Source organism: Podarcis pityusensis (assembly GCF_964106645.2).
Source record: "Podarcis pityusensis genome assembly, chromosome: Z".
Lineage (NCBI taxonomy): Eukaryota > Metazoa > Chordata > Lepidosauria > Squamata > Lacertidae > Podarcis > Podarcis pityusensis.
This window is the reverse complement of record NC_138044.1, coordinates 4,396,070-4,419,647: the sequence shown is the minus strand read 5'-3', so window position 1 is coordinate 4,419,647 and position 23,578 is coordinate 4,396,070. Positions and strand designations below refer to the sequence as shown.

The following is a 23,578-nucleotide window of genomic DNA, read 5'->3' as shown; positions in this document are numbered from 1 at the left end:
TATGCGGCTTCGCTCCGCAGAAAAAGCGATTGACTCACAGCACCGCGCCACTTCCCCCTCTTCGCTTCGGAGCCCGTTTGTGGGTTCCTTTGCGGGTTGGGGGGCTGCTAAGGGTGCCCGCCAAGTCCCACGGTCACAGGCTTCACCCGCCTGTGATTTCCAGAAGGGTCCCCGCTTTGCCGCAGCGGAAAAGACCCGTTTCATGCGGAGCTTGTCCCTCCAGTTCGGAGGGAGTCCGCCATTGCCGATGGCGCCACCCCGGAAGTCTATCTAGTGCAGTACTGACTACACTGACTGGCAATGATTCTCCAAAGTTTTAGGTAGGTGATATACCTAGTCCTATCGGGAGATGCCAGAGATTGAACCTGGTGCCTTCTGCATGCCAAGCATGTAAATAAAGCCAGTAAGTAAAGCCAACATGCCATGCCTGTCCAAAGACCATCCCCAACCCTGAAAAATAACCAAAGGGGAAGGTGGCTGCTTGCAGCTCACAAATATTGCACCAAAGTATGAGACCATCTTAGCTCCAGTGCTAACATTCTTCCCCATCACAAGATCATATAGATATGGGCAAACATCTGCTGCTCTATAGGGCAGCTAGATCTTGTGGTTTTGAGTTGAAAGTTGGTTGAAACATGTTGATGGTAAAAGCAGTTCGACAGCAGGACCATTTAGCTAGAGGGGGTGATAGACTCTCCCCTCACTGGAGGTCTTCAAGTTGTAGCTGGATAAGCACAGCCTCTTAGGCATGGGCAGGCAAACTAAGGCCCAGGGGGCCGGATCTGGCCCAATCGCCTTCTAAATCCAGCCCGTGGAAGGTCCGGGAATCAGCGTGTTATTACGTGAGCAGAATGTGTGCTTTTATTGAAAATGCATCTCTGGGATATTTGTGGGGCAAAGAAATTCGTTCTTTTTTTTTCAAAATATAGTCCGGCCTCCCCACAAGGTCTGAGGGACAGTGGACTGGCCCCCTGCTGAAAAAGTTTGCTGCCCCCTGCTCTTGGGGATGCACTAGCTCTGGATTCCTTACATCACGCCAAAGGTTGGACTAGAGGACCTCCCAGAACCCTACCACCTCTGCATCTTTGCAAGCACCTCCTACTCCACCCCAGACACTGGGACACTTACTACCCACAGTTGTAGAAATGCTCCTTGCTCTGCTCACAAAAAGTCCAGCAAAGTTTATTGTCAATACTACTAAACTTATCTTCCAGCTTGTACAAAATCCCTCTGTGGATCATGTTATTAACCACCATGTCACACTAGCTTTTAGATTAAGGGCAGGGAACATTTTTCAGCCCAGGGGCCACACTCCTGACTAAGCAACCTTCATGTCAGAAGTCAAAGGTGGACAGAGCAACAAATGTGAATTTCACCTTTGTACAGTATACCAGTTTCTCCATGCACTCCCCTCTATCCTCCATCCAGACAAGGAAGGGGCATGATGAGAGTTCAAGAAGACATTCCAGCAAGGCAAAAACACTCACATAGGGTGCAAAGCGGGCCCATGAGGGAGATGCCCAAGGCAAAGAGATGGGGGGGGGTAATATTTAGCCTCTAGGACAAAGCTCCCAATCCCTGTTTCAGATCTAGGATCTCTCTTATGGGGGGTGGATTGTCTCATTGACCCTCTTTCATCCAGAGGATCCTGCAGCCTCTCCTAGGCAGAACCTTGGCACTAGAACATCACAGGCAGCTGGGAAGGTCTTGGAAAAGCCATACTAAAACCTGGGGGGTGTGAAATTCCTCACAACTGCAGCTATTTTAGGGAGGGTTGCTGCTGCTGTTGTCGTCGTTATTAAAAGAATAATGATAATGGCTTGTCAGTTACAGAAACAGAAGCATGGTTCATTTTGCTAAGCCCAGAACAGAACACATGGACAAGGCAGGGCTGTGCAGAAGAAAAGCAAGGTGGACACACTACCCCTGAGCTGCAGCCCTTCCCCTAGCAATAAACTAAGGTTCTAGCCCTCATGGTGCTGAATAAAGAGCTGGTTTAAATGAGAATACAGAGAGCTGCCTTCTGCCAAGTCAGACCCAATGTTTCATCTAGTTACATACTGACTACATTAGCCAGCAACAGCTCTCCAGGGTTTCAGAAAGCAGCCATTCCAAGTCCTACCTGGAATCCTTTTGAATGCAAAGCACAAGCCCTGCCTCTGAGCTGTGGTGCTTCCTCAGACAAATCACATAAAAAAACAAAACATCTTTGACTTACCGGCGGACCAAGGTCTCCTTTCAGTCCAGGAAGCCCCATAACAAATGGCAAGAGAGTGGGCCCAATAGGGTCAAACAGCTGATACCCGTCTGTGGCAGCCAGGGTTGCAAAATCAACATTCTGCACATTTGCTCTGAGGACAGGATAATGAGCTCCTTGAATTGGTTTGGCATCTGGGACAGTAGTGATGGTCAGATCTGGCGTCTTCAGAGCCAGCAGAGTCGTTTTCTTTGGTGCAGGGCTCTTGGTTACACTCCTGGGCTTGTGCTTCGGGGTCACAGGGTAGAGACTGCCAGGAAGATCCATTATCTTCTCCATCATTGGCTTTGTGGTGTTTGCTGCTGGAGACCTGATGGTTTGGCTTTGGCTGGTCATCTTTTTGGTCACTTTGCCGACCTCCTTCTTTTTTGTCCCTGCAGTGGGGCTTGTGGCTGAGTAGGGGAAGGCAGGTAAAACATTCTTCCTGGTGGGCAAACGAGATTTCTCTGAACCAAAACTGGAAGTGGCATGAGGCACCCTGAGGGCAATGGTGGTTGTCCGGAGAGCAACTCTGGAGAGCCAATGGCCTTCCGTGGTGGCCTGGTGGAACACGTGGACTGGTACCTGTGCTTCAGTGTTGGGCAAGGCAGGAGAGGATGCCACAATGGTCTTGGTGACTTTGATAGTTGGCCGCAGAGCTGGCAGCTTCAATGGCACAACGGTGGTGGTGGGTGTTGCCATCAACTTCCTGTTCCTCTGAGGAGGGGTGGACTTGAAGAGTGGTGATGGAGGAATCACAGTGGTCAGATTCTTCAAGCCCAGAAGACGTTCCGTTTGCAAGGGAGTCATTTCAGAAGCTCTTGGGTCATTGGGAAGTAGCGGGACAAGAGGTGGAAGATTTGGCCGGTAGGTATCTGCATGCCTGCATTGCTTTTTCAGGTACTTACAGTAATTATGAGCTGCCTTGGCAGAAGGATAAATATCAAACTGGCAAAGGGCACCTTCAAACTGTACTGAGTGCTGGTTGAGCTTCCCTAAGAGGAATGACCCCTCTGGATCCAAAGCCTCATCCTTTTTATGGTGCAAATCTGCATGCACGCTTTGCTTCCCACAATAAGTAAACAGGGTCACCACCTGGCCTTGGATGTTGATGGCCAAATTGTGCCATTGTCCGTCATGGATGTTATAATCAAAATAAACAGAGCGTTTGTGACCTACATAGACTATGACCTTCCCAGGGATGAACTGCACCCCTAGCTGCAGCTTTTTCTTTTTGCTCTTGACAGTGAATAAAAAAGCACTGTTGACTCGATGGGAGCACAAACTCAACACTAAAGCCAAGTCCGTGCCAAGCTTGGCGGGAATAACCCTGCTGACGGGCACCTCGATGCGTGCTCGCTGGGTGAAGATGACCCCTGACTTGAAGGGGATGAATCCCTGAGGAACAGAGCGTGATGAGGAGCCAGGCAGCCTCGGACCCACCAAGCCCAGTCTCTGAAGAATGTCCACATCTGGGGAAGAAGGAAAATGTGACCATGAAGAGGTCAGGATCAAGGCAAGCCTGAAAAACAATACTGGATAGCAGAAGTAGCAAAAATGATACTGATTCCAATGCAGATTCCTGCATTGCAGGGAGTTGGACTAGATGGCCCTCAGGGTCCCTTCTAACTCTATAATTCTGTGATTTTATGCCAGCAGAGATGTTCTTTTTCTCCCTTCAGCCCTATCCATCATGGCCATTGAGCACAGAGTTGATCTAGATCAGGAATGGGAAATCAGTGGCCTTCCAGATGCTGTTGGACTCCAATGCCCACCAACCACGAGAGCCTATGGTCAAAGATAATGGGAGTCATAGTCCAGCAACATGTGGAGGGCCACAGGTTCCCTACCCTCGGACCAGAGGAGCTCCAGGAGCCAATTCAGCATTTCCCGGAGCTTATTCAGCGTTATGATTCTACGTTTACTTTCAAGCCGAGATGTGCTTCGGATTATCACTCAAGGATTGGTGCCTGATCTCTCCCACTCACCAGTTCTACATTGCTTAAGAAAGGGGTGGGGGGACTGTGGCCCCCAGACTCCCTCCAGATGTTGGACTCCAACTCCCATTAGCCTGCATGGCCAATGGTCAGGAATGTTAGGAGTCATGGTCTAGCAACATCAGAGGGATCCCCACTTCCCCACCCCCAAGTTTAGATCTTTAAAGGTTGGAACCATTACTACAAATTATGCCCAGAAGCCAGTGCAAGTTGTACAATATTGCTGTCACGTGTTCCAGCTGCCTGGTTCCTGAGCTGCTGCGTTTTTACACAAGTTGAGATTTAAACTTACGAAGTGAAAGTGAAAAACCCAAGGCTATTTTTAAGGCCTCTACCAAAACAGTCCAGGACATCCGGCCTCCTCCCCCTCCCCCTTCACAGTTACATATGACATTAAGTCCTCTGTATTCCCAGAGCCAGAAAGAAAAATCTGCAAACACAAATGAGAAGCCGCCAACTTCTGTTAGGCTGACATCTTGCCATCTCCTTGGGCCAGACGAGAAAGAGAAGAGCACAAATCCCTACAATGGGGGAAAACCTTGTAGTATATTTTATAAAACAGCTGAAAGGCAATTAGACCATTTTCCCCTATACTTCCTGCTCACAAAGGGACTAGTTGGCGGGGGAGGGGGCGGTTTGCAAGTTTCCTTTTTGCTTCCAGGAATAATACAGACTTCATAACACAGAAGACTGCAGATATATTCCAGAGCCAAGTGGAAGGAGCATGGAAATTGTCACTCCTCTGCTTAATGCTGGAGAGAACAGGACTGACAGCTGCCACCAGTGTGATTTTTTTTTGAAAGGTGTGTTTGCTCCTGGACAAGTGACTCTCTCCCCAAGAATACCATCCTGGAAGAGAACTCTGCCAACCTTTCTCTCTCTTAAAAAAGGGGTAATTGTGAACATGGTGTTCCACTACACCAGGCAAGGGAAACTTGTGGCCCTCCAGAACATGCTTGACTTCAACTTTCATCATCCCTGGCTGGTTGGAACCGATGAGAGTTGGAGTCTGACAACATCTGAAGGCTGCATTGGTATATACCATGGAAGGGTTCCTGCCCATGTGTAATGCTGATAACTGTGATCCTGCTCCAACTGCCCCAGTTATGTATATGTTGGACTATGTTGTTGCTTGCTGGAAGTTGTGCCGTCCAAGCTTTTGGCTGCTGTTATTGTGGAGGGGCTGCTTTGTGGGCTACAGTTATAAAGTATTTTTTACCTATGCTGATGCTCTGAAACATGGCCCAAGTCACTCGGAGACCTTTTTGTATATCAAGCGACATAACCAGTCTGAATTGTTGCTTTTCTTTTCTTTTTTTTAAGCATTTATTAATTTTCCAATAAAAACATCCAATTAACATATCAAATCAAATCCAATAAAAATAAAAATAAAAAACTAAAATAAAAAAGTCCAATTGTCTTCCAAATTGTAATAATTTTTGTTTTGGCTTCCCACGGTCTGAATTCCGAAGCGCTTTCAGAATTGTTGCTTTTGTTGCTGCTGTTTTGCACACAGTAAGCCTGCAACTTATGCAGGGGTTACGTTCCAGGTATCGTGCCTAAAGCCAAAATTGTGTCCAGTCAAAACACATTGGGTTCATCAGCAGGTGAGATAGCCAAAGTGTTTTTTTCTGGATGCTTGCTCCCTTTCTATTTATTTATTTCATTTAGTTCATTCATTTGCTCGCTTGCGTGCTTGCTAAGCGCATAAAGCTGAATGCGTACAAGTTCAATGCACATAACTTGAGGCCTTACTTTACTAATAATGTCCTAGCTTCTGTCTTACTGTTGTCTAGGAACATAGGAAAATGCCTTCTCCTGAAGTAAGACCTTTGATCCATCTAGCTCAGTAATGTCTGCACTGGCTGGCAGTGGCTCTCCAAGACAGGGTTCCCTCTCAGCCCCACATGGAGATGCTGGGGCATTCTGCATGCAAAGCAAGTGCTCTGCCACTGAGTTACAGTCTTTCCCCCATACAGTGGAACCTCGTGTTACGTACCGCCCTCCTTACGAATGCTTTGGGTTACGAGCTCCGCTAACCCGGAAGTAGATGCTCCCGGTTGCGAACTTTGCCCCAGGATGCGAGCGGAAGTCGCGCGGTGGCGGTGCGGCAGCAGCAGGAAGCGCCATTAGCTAAAGTGGTACCTCAGGTTAAGAATGGTTTTGGGTTACAAACGGACCTCCAGAACAAATTAAGTTCGTAACCGGAGGTACCACTGTATACCTTCCCATTGCCTCCCTCCCTCAAATATAAATCATATCACAGACTAAACTATATCAACAGCCAGCAGTCTTTCCCCACCCACACACTTCCATCTTCCTCACCTCACTTCCATATGAGAAAACGAAAAAGGAGAAGGAATCAGTTGTTTACTGGAAATCAAAAGCGCTAGCCTTGATCTGCAATGCACTGAACCAGCTTTGAGCAGCCCTCAGCCTAAATTTCCAAAGCCCTCTGCAAGCAGGGTGGTGGTGGCGGCATATAACTCCATATCCATCTATCTATGAATTATAAATTCACGCGCTTTTGTCCTTGGTCCTCCCCACCACTGGCAAAAGACAGAATGCAGCCCTCAAGAGAGAGAAGGTTGCCTACCCACACCCTAAACGATATTGGATCTGGTTACTCTAAAGCAGCAGGCCATACTTGGCCCTCCTGATGTTTTGGGACTACAATTCCCATCATCCCTGGCCACTGGTCCTGTTAGCTAGGGATGATGGGAGTTGTAGTCCCAAAATATCTGGAAGGCCGAGTTTAGCCATGCCTGCTCTAAAGAGAACACACACACACACACCTACCTGAGCTTTGACATTAACTAAAGGGGCCCTGTCCACTGTAACTTTACCCTAGCTGTGAGTCAGGCACACACACTTCTTTGTGGTGGCTCCACAGCTCTAGAAAACTCACCCAGTTGAGATTCAGCCAGCTACAGTGGTGCCCCGCAAGACGAATGCCTCGCAAGACGGAAAACCCGCTAGATGAAAGGGTTTTCCGTTTTTCAATGCGCTTCGCAGGACGAATTTCCCTATGGGCTTGCTTCGCAAGACGAAAATGTCTTGCGAGTCTTGAGATTTTTTTTCGCCCCCCCCCCCTTTTTCTAAGCTGCTAAGCCTTTAATAGCCTTTTAGCAGCTAAGCCGCTAAGCCGCTAAGCCTTTAATAGCCGCTATACCGCTAATAGCGCTAATCCGCTAAGCCGCTAATAGGGTTGCTTCGCAAGACGAAAAAACCGCTAGACGAAGATACTCGCGGAACGGATTAATTTCGTCTTGTGAGGCACCACTGTACCTTGTTGCTGCCTTTTAAATGGAAACTAAAACACTTATTTTTAAAAAATCAAATGGGCTTTCAGTGGTTGATTTTGGCTGTTTTTAAAAGATTAATTTAGATGGTTGTATGTTAATTGTGTTGGATTGGATTGTTTTAATTAGTCATGTTTTATACAAGGGCCGCCAACTTTTTTGGGCCGGGGGCGCATTTGGAACTTTCAGAAAATACTGTGGGCACCAAGTCACAAAATGGTTGCTGTGAGGAGGGGTGGGAGAAGTGTGTATTGTATTGTATTGTATTGTTTTGTTCTTGCTTTCATTATGTATTTTGTGTTTTTATCTTGTATTTTTATGCTGTGAATTACCCTGACATCTATGGATGATGGGAGGTATACAAATTTAATCAACAACAACACAAAATGGCTTCTATTGGGGGGGGGGTGTAGAAGTGGCTGAGCCAGAACAAACAGAAAAGGAGTAGAGGCAATATCTATGGAGACTTTTTGTGAGCATCATGTTGGTGACCCTTAGTCCATCATGTTCCAGCCCCCATTTAGATGTCTTCTAAAAACTGTTCTGTTCAGTCCTTTGCAATGTAATGGTTTTACGGACATTTTTTATTTCTCTTACTGTAATTTTGTATACTGTATACTGATTTGCCATTTTTTAAATGAAAATGTGGCCTATACATATTTAAATAAATAAATAAGGTGGAGATGGTTACATGTGTGTCGCAGGGCCTACTGCCAGACTAGAAACATGTCAGCATTCCCTAGCTCCACTGGGAGTGGAGAAACATAAGTAAGAACTCCAGTATAGTATATTAATATGGCCATCCCCCAAAAGAGAGAGGGAAACAGCTAAATATTTTAGTCCTCCTCTTCTCAACGTTAGCATACAGCGCAGACTGAAAAATGTTTGCTTAAGTGATTTCGCCAGATGTTCATCTCTTACGTGAGGAAGTAATAAATCGGACAGGGAGGAGGGAGATTACATTTTATAAAAAAGCTAATACCACAGGTTCTGCTCCTCTCTCTCTTTTGCTTTATGTTGTGCAAAAAATGATAAACAGACCCAGCTTCAAGAAACTTTCTTATTTTCAGTCTCCACACCTTTTTTTTCCTCTTTCCTGCATATTTTAAAGCACTTATATTGCTCCTAAAGTCACTGCTATACCGCTATAAACCCTTACAGGAGCAAAAGAGGGAGGCTAAGGAAAGTATCTGCCTGACATTACCAAAAAACAACAACAGCCCACACACTTTTGATACAAAAGATGCAGAACAAGACCACAATCAATAGATGTAGTGTTGCATAATAGTTAGAGAATGCATCTGTGGGGGTTTACCTGGTCCCCTCCCCCTGCTAAGATGGGGCTTCAAATAATCATTGTGTTGTAGCCAATAGCACAAGTCAAGGATAGGAAATCTTGCGGGGGCACATGTGAGGCCAGAGGCAAAGGTGGGAGGAGGGACAAACATAAATTTTACCTTTGAACTTTTGATGTGGCCTGAGGAAAGAGGGTATGGCTAGTGAGGCCATGTGGCCTGAGGTGAAGTCCAAGGGCCATACTGAGATGCCTGAAGAGCCATATTTGGTCCCTGGGCCTGAGATTCCCCCCCCAACCTAGAAAAGTTTGTGATGCTTGCTTAGTTATGGCATATGTGAGGTGTCCACAGTAGTTTCCTCAATTTGTAAATGTGCCCAGAGATCCAAACACTTGGCAACCACATTTAGAATGTCATCCTAGGATCCAGCAAGACTTGGAGTTGAAATCCCACCTCAAACCATGATACTCATTTGAACCAGTTACTTTGAGCATTCCAGAAAGGGCTGAATATTGTTACTAAGATATCACAAACACAGGGCTTTTGTTTAAAAACAACACCAACAACAGCAGCAGCAACAACAACCCTGACTGGATTCTCCCTAGAAATGGATAATCCAAATTATATCAGGGGTGGCAGGATATGGGCTGACATTTCCATGAGGGCAACTGATTCCACAATACACCCCCTTACTCTAGCCCTAATTAACCTAACAGGGCTGTAGCAAGGTAATATTGTGGGGGCCGGTATAGGCTGGTCCAAATTGAACGAACAAATATTCTTAATTCTCCCAGGTGGAGGAAATAGTCATGGAAGTCCAGCATCAGGATAGGATCCAGGCAATATCCACCACTATGGTGACACTTGCCCAAAGATCCTGACCATGCCAGATGCCTGTGTCTCTCAACCACCACTTAAATTCCCCACACTGCCCCAGAGCAGTGCTAGGGCAGGAGTATCGTGAGAAATTAAAGTGGCAGTTTAGACCCAGCACAGCAGCCAAGCTCTGATCCTGGCGCTGCTGCCCACCAGTGTTGGATAAGGCCACCAAGGCCCATTTCTGTAAGAGAGGACCACACTGCAAGGGTGTCTACCTTAAAGCTGGAGACAGACCTGGTGGTGAGGCAGGGGGAGAGAAGAGACCTGAACAGCAAGACCCTTTCAAAGGCTTCAGCAACCTGTCAAGAGCCTTAAAACACTCGTTGCCTGCTGATGACACAGGAAGGTCTTCCAATGCTCTCAAACTTTGCACAAATCCAAGGGAGACGGTTTTGCTATTAAAGGAGAGGGAAAGGGGGTGAGCTCACCAGCCAACAGATGCAAACCAACAAGGCAGCTGTGGCAATAGCACAGTGACTCCTTTTGGTTATCCTTAAAAAGGGGGACATCTCAGGAGTTCCTCCTGTCCTCAGATTTTATTTATTTGTTTACATTATCATTTAGATTTCTTACCCGTTCTTTGCCATAAGGTCTCATGGGCTAGCTACAAGAATGTAAAAAATACAGTATAAAAATCAATGAAAATTTACCATTAAAATAATGGTGTTGGTCCTAAGATTATATATGCTTATATAAAAGTGTGTGTCTGTGTTTTATGGAAAATCTCCCTGCCGCCAAACATCCCGTCCTCTGGATGGAAAGAAAAATAGACAAAGACCAAATAAATAAGCAAAGGGTGCAGTGTGTGTGTGTGTGTGTGTGTGTGTGTGTAATCAGAGGCCAGCATATGACGAAAGCTACACATTGAAAGTGCCAGACATACTTCTGTGAGGAGGGAATTTCACAGCTAAGGGGCTACCACAGAGAATGTCCTCTCCCAGGCCACTATTCCCCTCAATTTTGAAGATGGTGGAGCTACCAAGAGGGCCTTCTCTGACAATCTTTACATCCAAGAGGGTCTATAGGGATGGAGGCAGTATTTCAGATATTTGAGGCCCAAGTCTTTTAGGATTTGAAACACTCATAACCCCTGCGTTAAAGGGACAGCAACTGGTGGCCTCATTCTGGAGTACCCTAAATTGTGCCTAGAGGAAAGCAGGCCACCAGTTGCAGCTCTTTCAGCACATAAGTTATTCCTACCCTCCATTTCTCCAGTGAAAATAGGGATGTCCTGAAGAGGCTCCTCATGAGGCTGGAAGAACATTACCCGGCTGTGAGGTGTGGAGGCCGCTCCCTACAAAACCCTTTCCACTTGGCCTAGGGGGCTGGGCCCAGACTCTCCAGCCCCACTGAAGAGGCTCCTCATGAGGCCGGAGGAACATCGCCCGGCTGTGGGGCATGGAGGCCTCTCCCTGCAAGGCCCTTTCCGCCTGGCCTAGGGGGCTGGGCGCACACTCACCAGCCCTACAATGTTAAATATGTATTCTGTAGTTGACCTCCTTTGTAATGTTCTATTTTGAAATCTTTAAGGTTTTAAACTACTATTTTAGTTTTCTATTATGTTGCTTTGACTGTATATACAGTACAGTGGTACCTCGGATTACAGACGCTTCAGGTTACAGACTCTGCTAACCCAGAAATAGTACCTCAGGTTAAGAACTTTGCTTCAGGATGAGAACAGAAATTGTGCGGCAGTGGGAGGCCCCATTAGCTAAAGTGGTACCTCAGGTTAAGAACAGTTTCAGATTAAGAATGGAACTCCATATTGAATTACGTTCTTAACCCGAGGTACCACAGTATTTGACTTTTTTCAGATTGTTTTATTGATTTATTGATTTAATATGCTGTAACCACTTTGATATTTTTCTTAAAAATATAAAGTGGTATAGAAATTATATATACACAAACACACATATATACTGGGGTAACCCAGTAATATGTGTGGGGTATAAATAGTAAAGTATATAGTACAGTGGTACCTCGGTTTACGAACTTAATACATTCTGGAAGTCCGTTCTTAAATCAAAACCGTTCTTAAACTGAGGCGTGCTTTCCCTAATGAGGCCTGCCACCGCCGGTGCTCTTCCACCGTTCAGATTCTGTTCTTAGACCGAGGTAAAGTTCTCAAATCAGGACACTATTTCCAGTTTTGCAGAGTTTGTAAACCGAAGCATTCTTAAACCGGACTGTTCTTAAACTGAGGTACCACTGTATATGTATATAAAAACATAATAAAACCACAGAGCCTAGGACTTGCCGATCAGAAGGTCGGCAGTTCGAATCCCCGCAACGGGGTGAGCTCCCGTTGCTCGGTCCCAGCTCCTGCCAACCTAGCAGTTCAAAAGCACATCAAAGTGCAAGTAGATCAATAGGTACCGCTCCGGCGGGAAGGTAAACAGCGTTTCCGTGTGCTGCTCTGCTTCGCCAGAAGCGGCTTAGTCATGCTGGCCACACGACCCGGAAGCTGTACGCCGGCTCCCTTGGCCAATAAAGCGAGATGAGCGCCACAACCCCAGAGTCGGTCACGACTGGACCTAATGGTCAGGGGTCCCTTTACCCTTTACCCTTTACCTTAAAACATTAAACAAAAAAACCTTCCCTATACAGAATTGCCTTCAGACAGCTTGGGGGTCTGGTAACCCTTCCAACTTTTCTCCAATGAAAATAGGGGCGTCCTTAGGAAAAGTGGGACATTCCAGGATCAAATCATAAACCAGGATGGCTGCTCTAAATCAGGGACGTCTCTGGAAAATAGGGACACTTGGTGGGTCTGGGTTATATGAGTTCTTAGTGGGCTACCACCATGTATCAATTACCACTGTACTATTCTATCTACTCATCAATTACTGTTGTAATGGATTTCATGCAAGCACAGGCTTGTTGCTAAGTGACCACATCCAGCCAGACCTTGAGCTTATGAAACAGCCCTTAGAGACTTGTATTGCCTGTCTTCAGCCCTTCAGCCACAGGACATTGAGTGTTACTCAGTGTACAAGACAGTATGTTGCACAAACTTGTAGGAGTCAGTCTTTATTCATCCCTTCCTTTCACAGCTGTTTAGTGCAGTGGTTAGGGTGACTGACAGAAAGCCAGGTTCACATCACTGCTCTAGTACAGTGGCCATGTGACCTTCTCTACGGAGGGGCAGCCTTTAGTTCTAAAGTATCCTCTCTTTGAAGGGTGGTCTGGTTTCAAAATAAAGTACCCTAACAAAGGAAAACAGGAGGGCTTTGAAACTGCCCATCCATTGTGGACAACACTTGAAGAGCAGACTGAGCAAGCAAACAGGTCGCCTTGGTCACAGCCTTCTCCTACAAGGTGAGATGAATCAGCATATGCAAATTTTATGTAAATCTGAGTCCTCTAAGTTAAATAAAGTCTGGTGTAAAGACAAAGGACTGTAAGAAGGGAAAGAAAGAGGGACTGCCCATGATGTGTCACTATTGCATTTCTATTTAAAAGATAGCAATAATTTATTCATTTGCATCTGTACATCAACTTATGCACATTTTATGCAAATATGAGTCCCCTTCTTTTATGACCTATAGGTGATCACCCTACCATCCAGCCATGAAACTCACTAGGTGACCTCAGCAGCCAATCAGTTTTGATTTTCCTCCACCCAGCTGCCAGTCTCACACCTGACTGGCCCAGTGGATGGGACAGGTTGCTCAGGTCCCCAGCCTAAACCCCACACCCTCTGACATATCTTCATAGGCTTTATTTCCCCACCCAGGAATATATATACAGTGGTACCTCGGGTTACAGACGCTTCAGGTTACAGACTCCGCTAACCCAGAAATAATACCTTGGGTTAAGAATGTTGCTTCAGGATGAGAACAGAAATCGTGTGGCAGCAGCGGGAGGCCCCATTAGCTAAAGTGGTGTCTCAGGTTAAGAACAGTTTCAGGTTAAGAACGGACCTCCAAAACGAATTAAGTTCTTAACCCGAGGTACCATTATATATATAGAAGTTTGATTGTTAAGTGTCAGTGCAGTGTGATAGTATTTTATTAAAAAGAACTAGGCCGACAAATGACCTTCTGGAAGGCAGCAGAGCCAACTATTCTCCGGCACAATGTCCCCAAGGGAATTGCCAGCAACAGATGAAACTCATTATAATATTGCTGGGCTGTCAGCCGAATGGAAAGCTCTGTGTGCCATCATCGTAAAGCAAAAGCGGAGACTAACAAGCAGAGAGAACACAGCATAGTAAAGCATGTTCTCTGAGGTCGAGCCATGCCATATGGCAATAGTGACCAACAGCTGGCCTACAGGCCAGGGCCAGCCCCCACCCTAGCAATTTTTTGCTGATTCCCTATGTGTCTGGCCACATTCACACCACACATTTAAAGCACTATGATGCCCTTTAAAACAGTTGTGGCCAAAGAATGCTGGGAGCTGTAGAGTTTCAGGGTGCTATAAGAAGGACCACCATTCCCCTCACCATTTCCATAGTTCCTCATGAAGAGGGACTGGTTATTAAACGACTCAGGGAAATGTAATTGTACAAGGGGTCTCGTAAGAATTCACAGCACCCTTAGCAAACTACAGCTCCCAGAATTATTTGGCGGGAAGCCATGGCTGTTTAGAACAGTATCCCAGTGCTTTAAATGCATGGGGTGAATATGACCTCTGTTTCCCCAGATAAGGAACTTAAGACCACAAGCCCACCTACTCCACCACCCTGTTCTCACAGGGGTGAACCAGACGCCACAGTGGAAAGCTCTCCAGCAGAACCTCAGTGCAATATTGCTGTATCTGCTAGTGATTCCCAGCAACTAGGATTTGGAGGCATGCTGCCTCGGGAGGTATCACTAGAGCACTGCCATTGTGGCTAGCAGCCACTGGCAGCAGGAGCAGCGCTTGGGGGAGTGAGGAGACCCTCACACTGCCGTTATAAATTGTAACCTGGTCAAAGGAGATTAGCAAGCCTGATGGGTGTCCTGCTAGATCTCTGTAGGCCCTTTGGTGCCCACAGACTGGAATCCCCAACACTTCAGCAATCCAGCCTGGCCGTTATTGAGGCACAGATAACTGTGTCCATTTACTCTCCCTAAGAAGATAAGCAGAGCCCTGCAGGATCAAGCCAAAGGCCCTCCCGCCTTTCTCTTCCAACCACCCACATATGCTGAGATAACCACCCCAGTCTGCATCTGTATATGAAATCGCATTGCTCTTACATATGGAATTATTTTAAACTGTTTTATATATGGAACTGGTTTTTCTTATGTAATAATTGCAATTGCTTTATTTGTTTTATAATTGCATGTTTTATTGTTGTAATCTGTTGTGGGGTCTTAGGGTGAAGGGTGGGTAATAACTCAAATTAATAATAAATAAATAGCCTGGCATCCTGCAATCACAGTGGCCAACAAGATGCCCATTAAGGGAACCCCGCAAGCAGCACCTGAGTGCAACAGCAGCTCTCCCCACTTGTGATTCCCAGCATCTGGCATTTAGAGGCAGTTACTGCCTCTTACATGGGACACGGGTGGCGCTGTGGTCTAAACCACAGAGCATAGGGCTTGCCAATCGGAAGGTTGGAGATTCAAATCCCTGTGACGGAGTCAGCTCCCATTGCTCGGTCCCTGCTCCTGCCCACCTAGCAGTTCGAAAGCATGACAAAGTGCAAGTAGATAAATAGGTACCACTCCAGTGGGAAGATAAACGGTGTTTCTGTGCACTGCTCTGGTTCACCAGAAGCGGCTTAGTCATGCTGGCCACATGACCCGGAAGCTATACGCCGGCTCCCTCGGCCAATAAAGCGAGATGAGAGCCGCAACCCCAGAGTCGGCCACAACTGGACCTAATGGTCAGGGGTCCCTTTACCTTACAGCGGAGGGACAGCAGCTTGAAAGGAAGCTGTTGCTTCAGCAATGAAGCAGCTCAGCCGGGAATTTTACAAAGGAACTGGAGGGTCCCACCCCTTCCTGGCTCACAGGCCCTGATATGGGCAGGTGCTTCCATGCATTTCCTCTTCCTCCTGAATAGCCTCACATGCAGCTAGCCAGGCACTTTGGAAGTGGCTCTGATGCTCCTGTGTGGCTCACTGTTTCCTCTGCTCCTGTGCCCTTGAGAGACACAAGATGGGCAGAAACTGAGGCAGCTGGTTGTTGGGTTGTGGGGAGGGGAATGCCAGTCATGGAACAGGGAAACTCAATTCAATGTGGAGACCTGCCGGAGGCAGTGAAGAATAGTTCCTTTGGGCAACTGGTACACTGCCCAACCAACCTGTCTGCCCTCAGCTAGACCCTACTTGCCAGACTTCTTACCTACAACCAGTCCAAGAGGCAGCCCTGCATTTCGGCTTCCTCTCTCTTAGCCTTGGAGAACTCAGCAGGGAGGATAGGATCAAAAGTAGAATTAGTTGGCTCTGCCTGCCATTATCTCTGGCTCCACCTACTTTTGGGCCTTCTTTGCCTTCCTCCATGCTAGTCCCAATGGCAAAGAGCCACCACTGACTGGCAAGTCTAGCTCCCCTTGAGGAGACCTGGGGTTTGAAATCTGGGCTGGGGCTGAATCTTGACACCCCCTAACATTTTGGAAGTAGAACATGTGGCAGCAGCAGAAACAAGAAGACCCACTAACCTCATATTCAGCCTGCAGCCACTTTGAATGGGAGAAAACCCATTCTCTCTTGTAGCAGAAAGAGTGCATTTTTCCTACTCCTTTCCTCCATAACTCAGCAAACCCATTCCATATGGCATATGGAATGTGTTTGCTGAATTATAAACCCTCTTCAGTGAAGGCAGGGAAAGAGGAGGAAATGGTTCTGAAGGACAAGCAAAGAGGCCAAGCAATGACCTGCATTAATGGGAAGATGAGAAGGACCTATACACCATCTACTTCGCAGAGTGAGGCAGAAGAAAGAATGTCTGGATCTCCTGGGAGATCACAGCATGATTTGCAGTAGATTGGTCAGTTTCCAGTGTCCAATTGCTTAACTATGACAGCAACAAAATGACTCCTTTTTTCAATTATGTTGACAAAATGAATAGGGGAACCAGTAGTGGAGGACCATGAGGTCTGTTCAAAACTGCCACTGAAAACATATTTCTGTGCTTAAAGTTGCTTAATTCTAACTTCGGTATACATTTTTTGCATCAGGTTTAATTTGATGGATCTTGAGATTCTAGCACAAATGAAACAAGATAGATTCTGCAAGCATAAAGTTTGCTCACACCTGAGTTCTAGTTCAAACTTCAGGAGTGATGGATAAGCAAGGATAGATGGATGCTTGAGGTTTGCAGCCATTGGAGACCATCACTCATTAGTATTTTAGAGCCCAATGCTGCCATTCTAACCCCACTTATCCGGGAATAAGGCCCACTCAATTCAGTAGGCCTTCACCTCTGAGCAGTGTTAATTATAATGATAATAGATATGGGATGCACCAATAAGAACATTAAGTGCAAGTCAGGACCATCAATTCAAGTACAACCACCTGTAAACAATGCAGAACCAGCAACAGGCAGGAAGGCCATCATTCAGTGGCAGAGCATGTGCTTTGCATGCAGAAACTCCCATGTTCAATCCCTGGCATCTACAAGTAGAATAGGGGGAGTCCCAGGTCTGAAACCCTGGAGAGCCACTGCCAGTCATTGTAGACAATACTGAGCTAGATAGACCAATGGTCTGAAAAGACACAAGGCAGCATCCTAACACCACCAGCCTTCAACTACTTGATGTGTTGTCAACTAAGTTATGGTTCAATCAAAGATGAGTTGTCCCAGCTGCACATTACTATCAGATTCTTTTTCGCAGGGGAAGAGTCCAAGAAGACCTTGCAGGTGCAAGGTGAGCTTGTATACATATGCAGCAGACTTTCTCCATTTCTAACCACCGAGCATCCCAACCCTACTGAACATAATTATCTGGCAGGGGGAAAGTGGGTAACTTTCACCTCTAGTGTATATCTGGGGAAAGCCATGCACAGTATTAGTATAATAGCACACTATGCCTTTTCCAACTTAACCCACCCCATAAGTAGGGTGGCCACACAGGCTACTTTAGAGGATGGTCCTCTATTTGAAGGCATCCTCTGTTCGAAGGACCCACCAGCCTAAGCTGGTAAAGAATCATCAGAAACAGCAGCAAGGGCCACAAAGTTCCCCAGCAACCGTGGCATCTGGGCAGCAGACTGAGGTGGCACTGGGGTCACCTGGACACAGCCTCTCCCACTAGGGTAAAACACATTGCATATCTATTTAAATGGCAATTATTTCTAAATTTACTGATGAATACAGGGTTGTATCCAACTAAGTAGAGCCACTGAAATTAATGAACCTAAGTTAGACATGTATGTTAATTTCAACAAGTCTACCCTGAGTAGATCTAACACTAGATACAACCCATACTTGTTCGAAGTTACAAATTTTGTTCAAATTTTTGTCCTCTTCCATCTTCTTTTCCCCCTAATACACAAGCCACTACTCCAACCATTACCACTGCACATTGCTGGACATCTTTATCCCTATTCATGTGAGAGAAAAGCATGGTTCTGCTTTAACTGCTGCCCCGGGCATCATATGTTTCTCTCTCACAGTGACGTGTTGGCTGCAGTTGAGTGTGAAGAAAACTTAATATCTGAGCTTTGGCTCACAAGTAGGAGCTCCATGCAACTGGAAAACCTGGTTGTGTGTCCTGATTTTGCTATCCCTCCGACTCAAGAACAGCAGCTCACACGCTGGATTTTGTTCTTCTAAAACATGGATGTGGGCAAAGCAGATGCACTCGGGGAGGGCTGAAAGGGTGGCCCTGCTCCTCTCCCTGTACACTCATTCCTCTACACAGGAGTAGCAGGTGTTCTGTGGCACACAGAAGCACAACCAGGTAGGAATTCCTTGTTAAACCAGGGGTCGCTAAAATGGTGTCTGTGAAAGCTGTGGTACCCTTGGTGATGAGGTTGTTTAGGTGGCCATGTTTTTTCCTCTTGAAAAGTACATAGAGCTGAAGGAGGAAGTTGGAAGAGTGGCGCTCTTTCCCACTTCCCCTTTCAGCTCTATGTACTTCTCAAGGCGCAGATCAGAGGATAGAGGGTGCCCACCCCTGCTTTTATGTTTTCTACCTTGCCTTGAGTGCTTCAAGCAGAAAAGCAATCAATGGTTTGCTTGATAAAAGACTTCTCTTCACCCACCCGCTACCAAAGTGGGTGGGAAAGGACTCTCAAAATTGAAATTTACCTTCAGGACCTCCCTGTGTGAATCCTAGGAAACAGGTGAAATAGAAAACGGTCCAGAGAAAAGGGAATCCCCTAAAAAGAAGAAAACACAAAAATTACTTCAGTTTCAAAATATCTTCAGATAGAAACTTGCAGCAACAGGTCACCAGCTAAAGAAAAGGCGAATAAGGTTAGCAAGCAGAGCCTGTAACAAAAAAGGCAATAAATTAACCAGGGTTCTACTGGCACACAGTGACCCACAACCTTCCCATGGGAGCACATTGGCTGGTTTACATTGGTTGTAGGCAGCCAGCAGCATTTGAGCCTGAAACATGAAGGAGAGTCACAACATCACAGGAAAAGTGTGAGAGGGAGGGGAGAGAGAACCTGCTTCCAGGAAAAGACTGGCAACACCCCCCTCCTCTCCCCATTTCCATGGAAAAAGCAAGCCCAGCTTTCAATTATCAGGCCTGTAACTGACAGGGGCAAACTTTCAAAATTGGGTTCTCCTTGTTTCTATTTTTCCTTTTATTAGGTTTGTTGAGCGCACAGCTCTCCAGGTGTAGACCACTGGCCATGCTGAAGGGGCTACCAGTCACATCAGGCAGGCCACAGGTTCCTTGTCTTATAAGAAATGCTTGCTTCCCAACTACTGGGAAGGTGGGGGCTGGATGCAGCCAGCAGGCTAAGTTCTTCTCTTTTACACACACACACACCCCTTGCCAAGTGACTTGCTGGTTGTTGGTGCTTACAAACCTTTTGGCCCACTGTTTTGGCTTGTATATGACACCAGCTGCAGGACAGGTTGAGCCCAAATAAGTCCATGCGCATACTTGGTCTCTCTTCTCCCTCCCATTGATAAATCTTAGGCTTCCCTTTTCTAGCTCAGTCCCTTTCCACTTCTCTCTTCCCCCTGAAAGCTGCAATCATCCACCTCTCTGATTCAGAGCCAGCTCTAAAGCCAGGCAGGTGTTTCCCCTGCAAGACGCAAACGCCTAGCTCCTGGGGGAGAAAACCCAACAGAGATGGCAGGCAGGTATACCTGGGCAAAAAGGAGGAGCTGTTCTGAGGCTTTCAGACATGCTGAAGCAAAGTCTGGGCAAAACAGAAATGTTTCTCTCTCTCTCTCTCTCTCTCTCTCTCTCTCTTCCCCACCACCACTACTTTTCTGCAGAGTCAGTCACAGGCAGACTCACACAATCTGCCAAATATGCATCTAAAAATTAGCTTGTGCTGAGGACGTAACCAGAGCATGCAGATATCGGAAGCTGTGTTACACCAGGCCAGGCTGTCATCTAATCTGACTAGCAGCAGCTCTCCAAGGTCTCAGGCAGAAGTTGCTTCCTGTCAGTTAGTGATCTCTTTTAACTAGCAGCACTCTGTCTCAATAAGAGGTACTTCACTTGCACACTCCCTTAGAAGAGAAGGCCCACAGCTCAGGAGCAGAGCACCTGCTTTGCATGCAGAAGATGCCAGGTTCAGTCCCGAACCTGAAGAGTCGCTGTTGGTCAGGGTAGTTGACACTGACCTCAATAGACCAATGGTTTGCTTAGTAGAAGGCAGCTTCCTTAGCTCCTAATTAATTCAAAACAGGGGGCTGGAATGCTTTATGCTTAGGGGTAGTGCAACAGTTCGGTATTATCTGAGTGGCAGAGCACCTACATTGCATGTAGAAGGTGCCAGGTTCAATCCCTGGCACCTCCAGAGGGGAAATCCCTGCCTGAGAAGACTCTTGGCAGCTGCTGAGGTCTGTAGACAGTGCTGAGCTAAATGCACGCATTGTCTGACTTGGTGTAAGACAGTGTTCTATGTTCCAGTTTCTGCTGAGCATACGATTGAGCCATCTTGCAATAGTTTGCTGCAGCCCTTTTCAACCTGGTGCCATCAAGATGTTGGACTACAACTCCCATGAAACCTGTCCAGAATGGCCAATGCTCAGGTGTGATGGGAACTGGAGTTCAAAAGACCTTAAGAGTGCTGGTGAAGCCTGGACAACTGTGGCCAATAGCTCCTCAATGAGGAGGGTCTCATAACTGGAGGCTAAACTTTGGACCTTCCACCTGCAAAGCAAATACTCCAGCACTGAGTTTTGCTCCACCGCATTCAGCATTGCCTCCTGACTCTGACTGGCAGCAGCTCTCCGGCATCTCAGGCCAAGTTTTTCCCCGCCAGAGGTTGAACATGGGACAGTGGGACCTTCTGCATGCAAAGCATGCGCTTTGCCGCTAAGCTATAGATACTCCTAATGAACAACAGGAAGTTATACTAAGTTTGACCATTGGTTCAACCAACTCAATGCTGTTTACACTGATTGGCAGCAGCTCTGCAGCAGACACTGCCAGTCCCACCTGAAGATGCTGGAGACTCAACCTGGGACCTTCTGCATGCAAAGCATATGTCACCAGGAAGCATGACACATTTTGGGGAAGGGAGGTTATAGATTCTGAAAGCAAGAGGTTTTCTTGCACACCTAATCCTTCCCCTCCACAGCACTTCTGCATCACAGGCCCAGGATCCATGCTTAGGATTGCTGCCTTGGTGACTGTGAGGTTTAACGCTTTGCTACCTGTCCCTGCCCCCACCTCCTGACGAGAGATGAAGGTACATGAACACAACCTTCTGATGCAGAAAACTTATTAGTTACTGTTTTTTTTGCCAATGATGAGCAACTCAAAAGAAGAGGGCACAATCCCTGTACCACATTCTCACATAGACAAAAGTCATCTTAATAATCCGGGAAGCCTTCCTTCCTGCATCTCATCTCAAGGAGCTAAGAAAGGCCTTTTAAATAAGTTCACTGCCTGCCCGCCCATTCCACGTTCTTACATCTCTCTCTTTCCTCCTCCACCAGAGTAGACAATATAACACACACACACACACACATACACCTTCCACCAACCTTTTCCAGACCTTTGCATTTCAATCTTCTGACAGTCCTGCCTGGGAGCAGTTGGTTTTTTTAAAAAAAAATTCACTCATTTTTGCCCTTAGCCAAAGCAGATTTCCCCCAAAGTACACCAAAACTACATATCCATACATGTCAACACACACACACACCCTTCCCATGGCCAGATATCACACCCCTCTGCCTGTTCCTTGGTCAGGGATACAGTTAGGTCATTTGAGGCTCTCAGATGTTTTATGGTCTGACCTGCCTCTGTCCCATTAAGATGGAAATGTGCTTTGCTTCAAATGGCATTATAGGGGGAACCCACCAGTGGAGGGCAATGCGTATTGGTTTGTTTACTTCAGGATTGTTCATTCTGCCAGGCAGGAGACCAGACCTGTGCTTCTGATGGTGGCACTCTCCTTGATCAGATAGAGAGATAGAGGGAGGTCTCCTCATCCTCAGATCTTGCATCTCTGATCAGAACTACAGTTAGGAAATTTTATACTCTAGACCTGATGAACTTACAGCTCTTCCATCCTGCTTTATTTTTTCCTTCGCTTGCTTCAGATTGTCTTATGGGAAGAGTGGGTCTTTGGGGTCTTCAGGGGCAAAGAACAAGCTGCAAGTTCCCTAAGCATAAGCAGGGCTGGCTTATCACATCTAATGCACACCACCATCTAAAGACGGTTGGGTGGGCCGCTGAGTCTACAGTCTCTACTTTTTAAAGTGGGGTTTCCTTTTAGTCCCAGCCTGTACCTGAAATGAATTTGAAATTTGTATGATTTATATATACATATTGTATATATGTGTGCATGCAAGTGTATGTATGTGTATAATGGCATATACGTGTGTGTGTGTGTGATATAATAGTTCATGTGTGTTTTAATCATTTGGTGATGTTCAATGGGAAGCAAGTCATAATTGAAATGAAGTGACACAGGAACATAAGAAGCTGCCTCATACTGAGTCAGACCATTGGTCCGCATAGCTCAGTGTTGCCAACACTGGCTGGCAGCAGCTGCCCTCGGTTCTGGGCAGGGGACATTCCCAGCCATACCTGGAGAGGCCATTGGAAATCAAACGTGGAACCCTCAGCAATGAGGAGATGCTCTTCCCATAAATCCCTCCCCATGAACATGAATAGATTCCAGTCCTCATGGTTCTGAATAAAGGGCTGAATTAAAGAGGAACAATATAGGGTGCTGCCTAACACCAAATCTGTTAAGGTCAGCCTTACCTAGACTGGCTGAAAAGGCAGGGAGGGTTTTTTCCCAGCTCTACCCAGAAATGCTGGGGATGATGCTCTATCACTGTGCCACACCTCTTCCCCTATGAAGCCATGAGACTCAACAGTGTGTTGCAGCAGTAAAAAAAGGTGAATGTTATTTTAGGCTGCATCAACTGAAGTACTTTAGTGTCCAGATCAAGGGAAGTAATAATCATGCTCTCTTCTACCTTGGTCAGATCACACCTGGAGTACTGTGTCCATTTCTGGGCACCACAGTTTAAGAAGGAGTTGGCAAGCTGGAAAGTGTGCAGAGGAGGGCAACCAAGATGATCAAGGGTCTGGAAAGCCTTATGAGGAATAGTTGATGGAATTGGGTATGTTTAGCCTGGTAAAGAGGAGATATGATACCATCTTTAAATACTTGAAGGCCTAACACATGGTAGATAGAGCAAGCTTGTTTTCTCCTGTTCAGAACAGCAGGTCCCAAACCAATTGCTTCAACTTTCAAGAAAGGAGACTAAACATCAGGAAGAACTTTTTGATGGTAGGAGCAGTTCAACAGTGGAATGGTTTCCTTCAGAAAGTGGT

The 23,578-nt window shown here is 46.4% G+C and overlaps 1 protein-coding gene across 4 annotated transcripts in view; it reads right to left on the bottom strand.

Moving 5' to 3' along the window:
• Window positions 1–23,578, bottom strand: part of COL27A1 (collagen type XXVII alpha 1 chain) — a 264,834-nt gene that overhangs the window by 240,769 nt on the left and 487 nt on the right. For 3 of the 4 annotated variants that reach the window (XM_080990772.1, XM_080990773.1, XM_080990774.1), the window contains exons 2-3: window positions 18,895–18,965; window positions 2,219–3,708 (exon numbers count right to left, since the gene is read on the bottom strand). In XM_080990772.1, the coding sequence (XP_080846898.1) occupies window positions 2,219–3,708; window positions 18,895–18,965 (1,561 nt within the window). Of the gene's footprint in view, window positions 1–2,218; window positions 3,709–10,909; window positions 11,221–18,894; window positions 18,966–23,578 lie in introns of those variants that run through there. The other variant, XM_080990775.1, reaches the window with a different exon arrangement.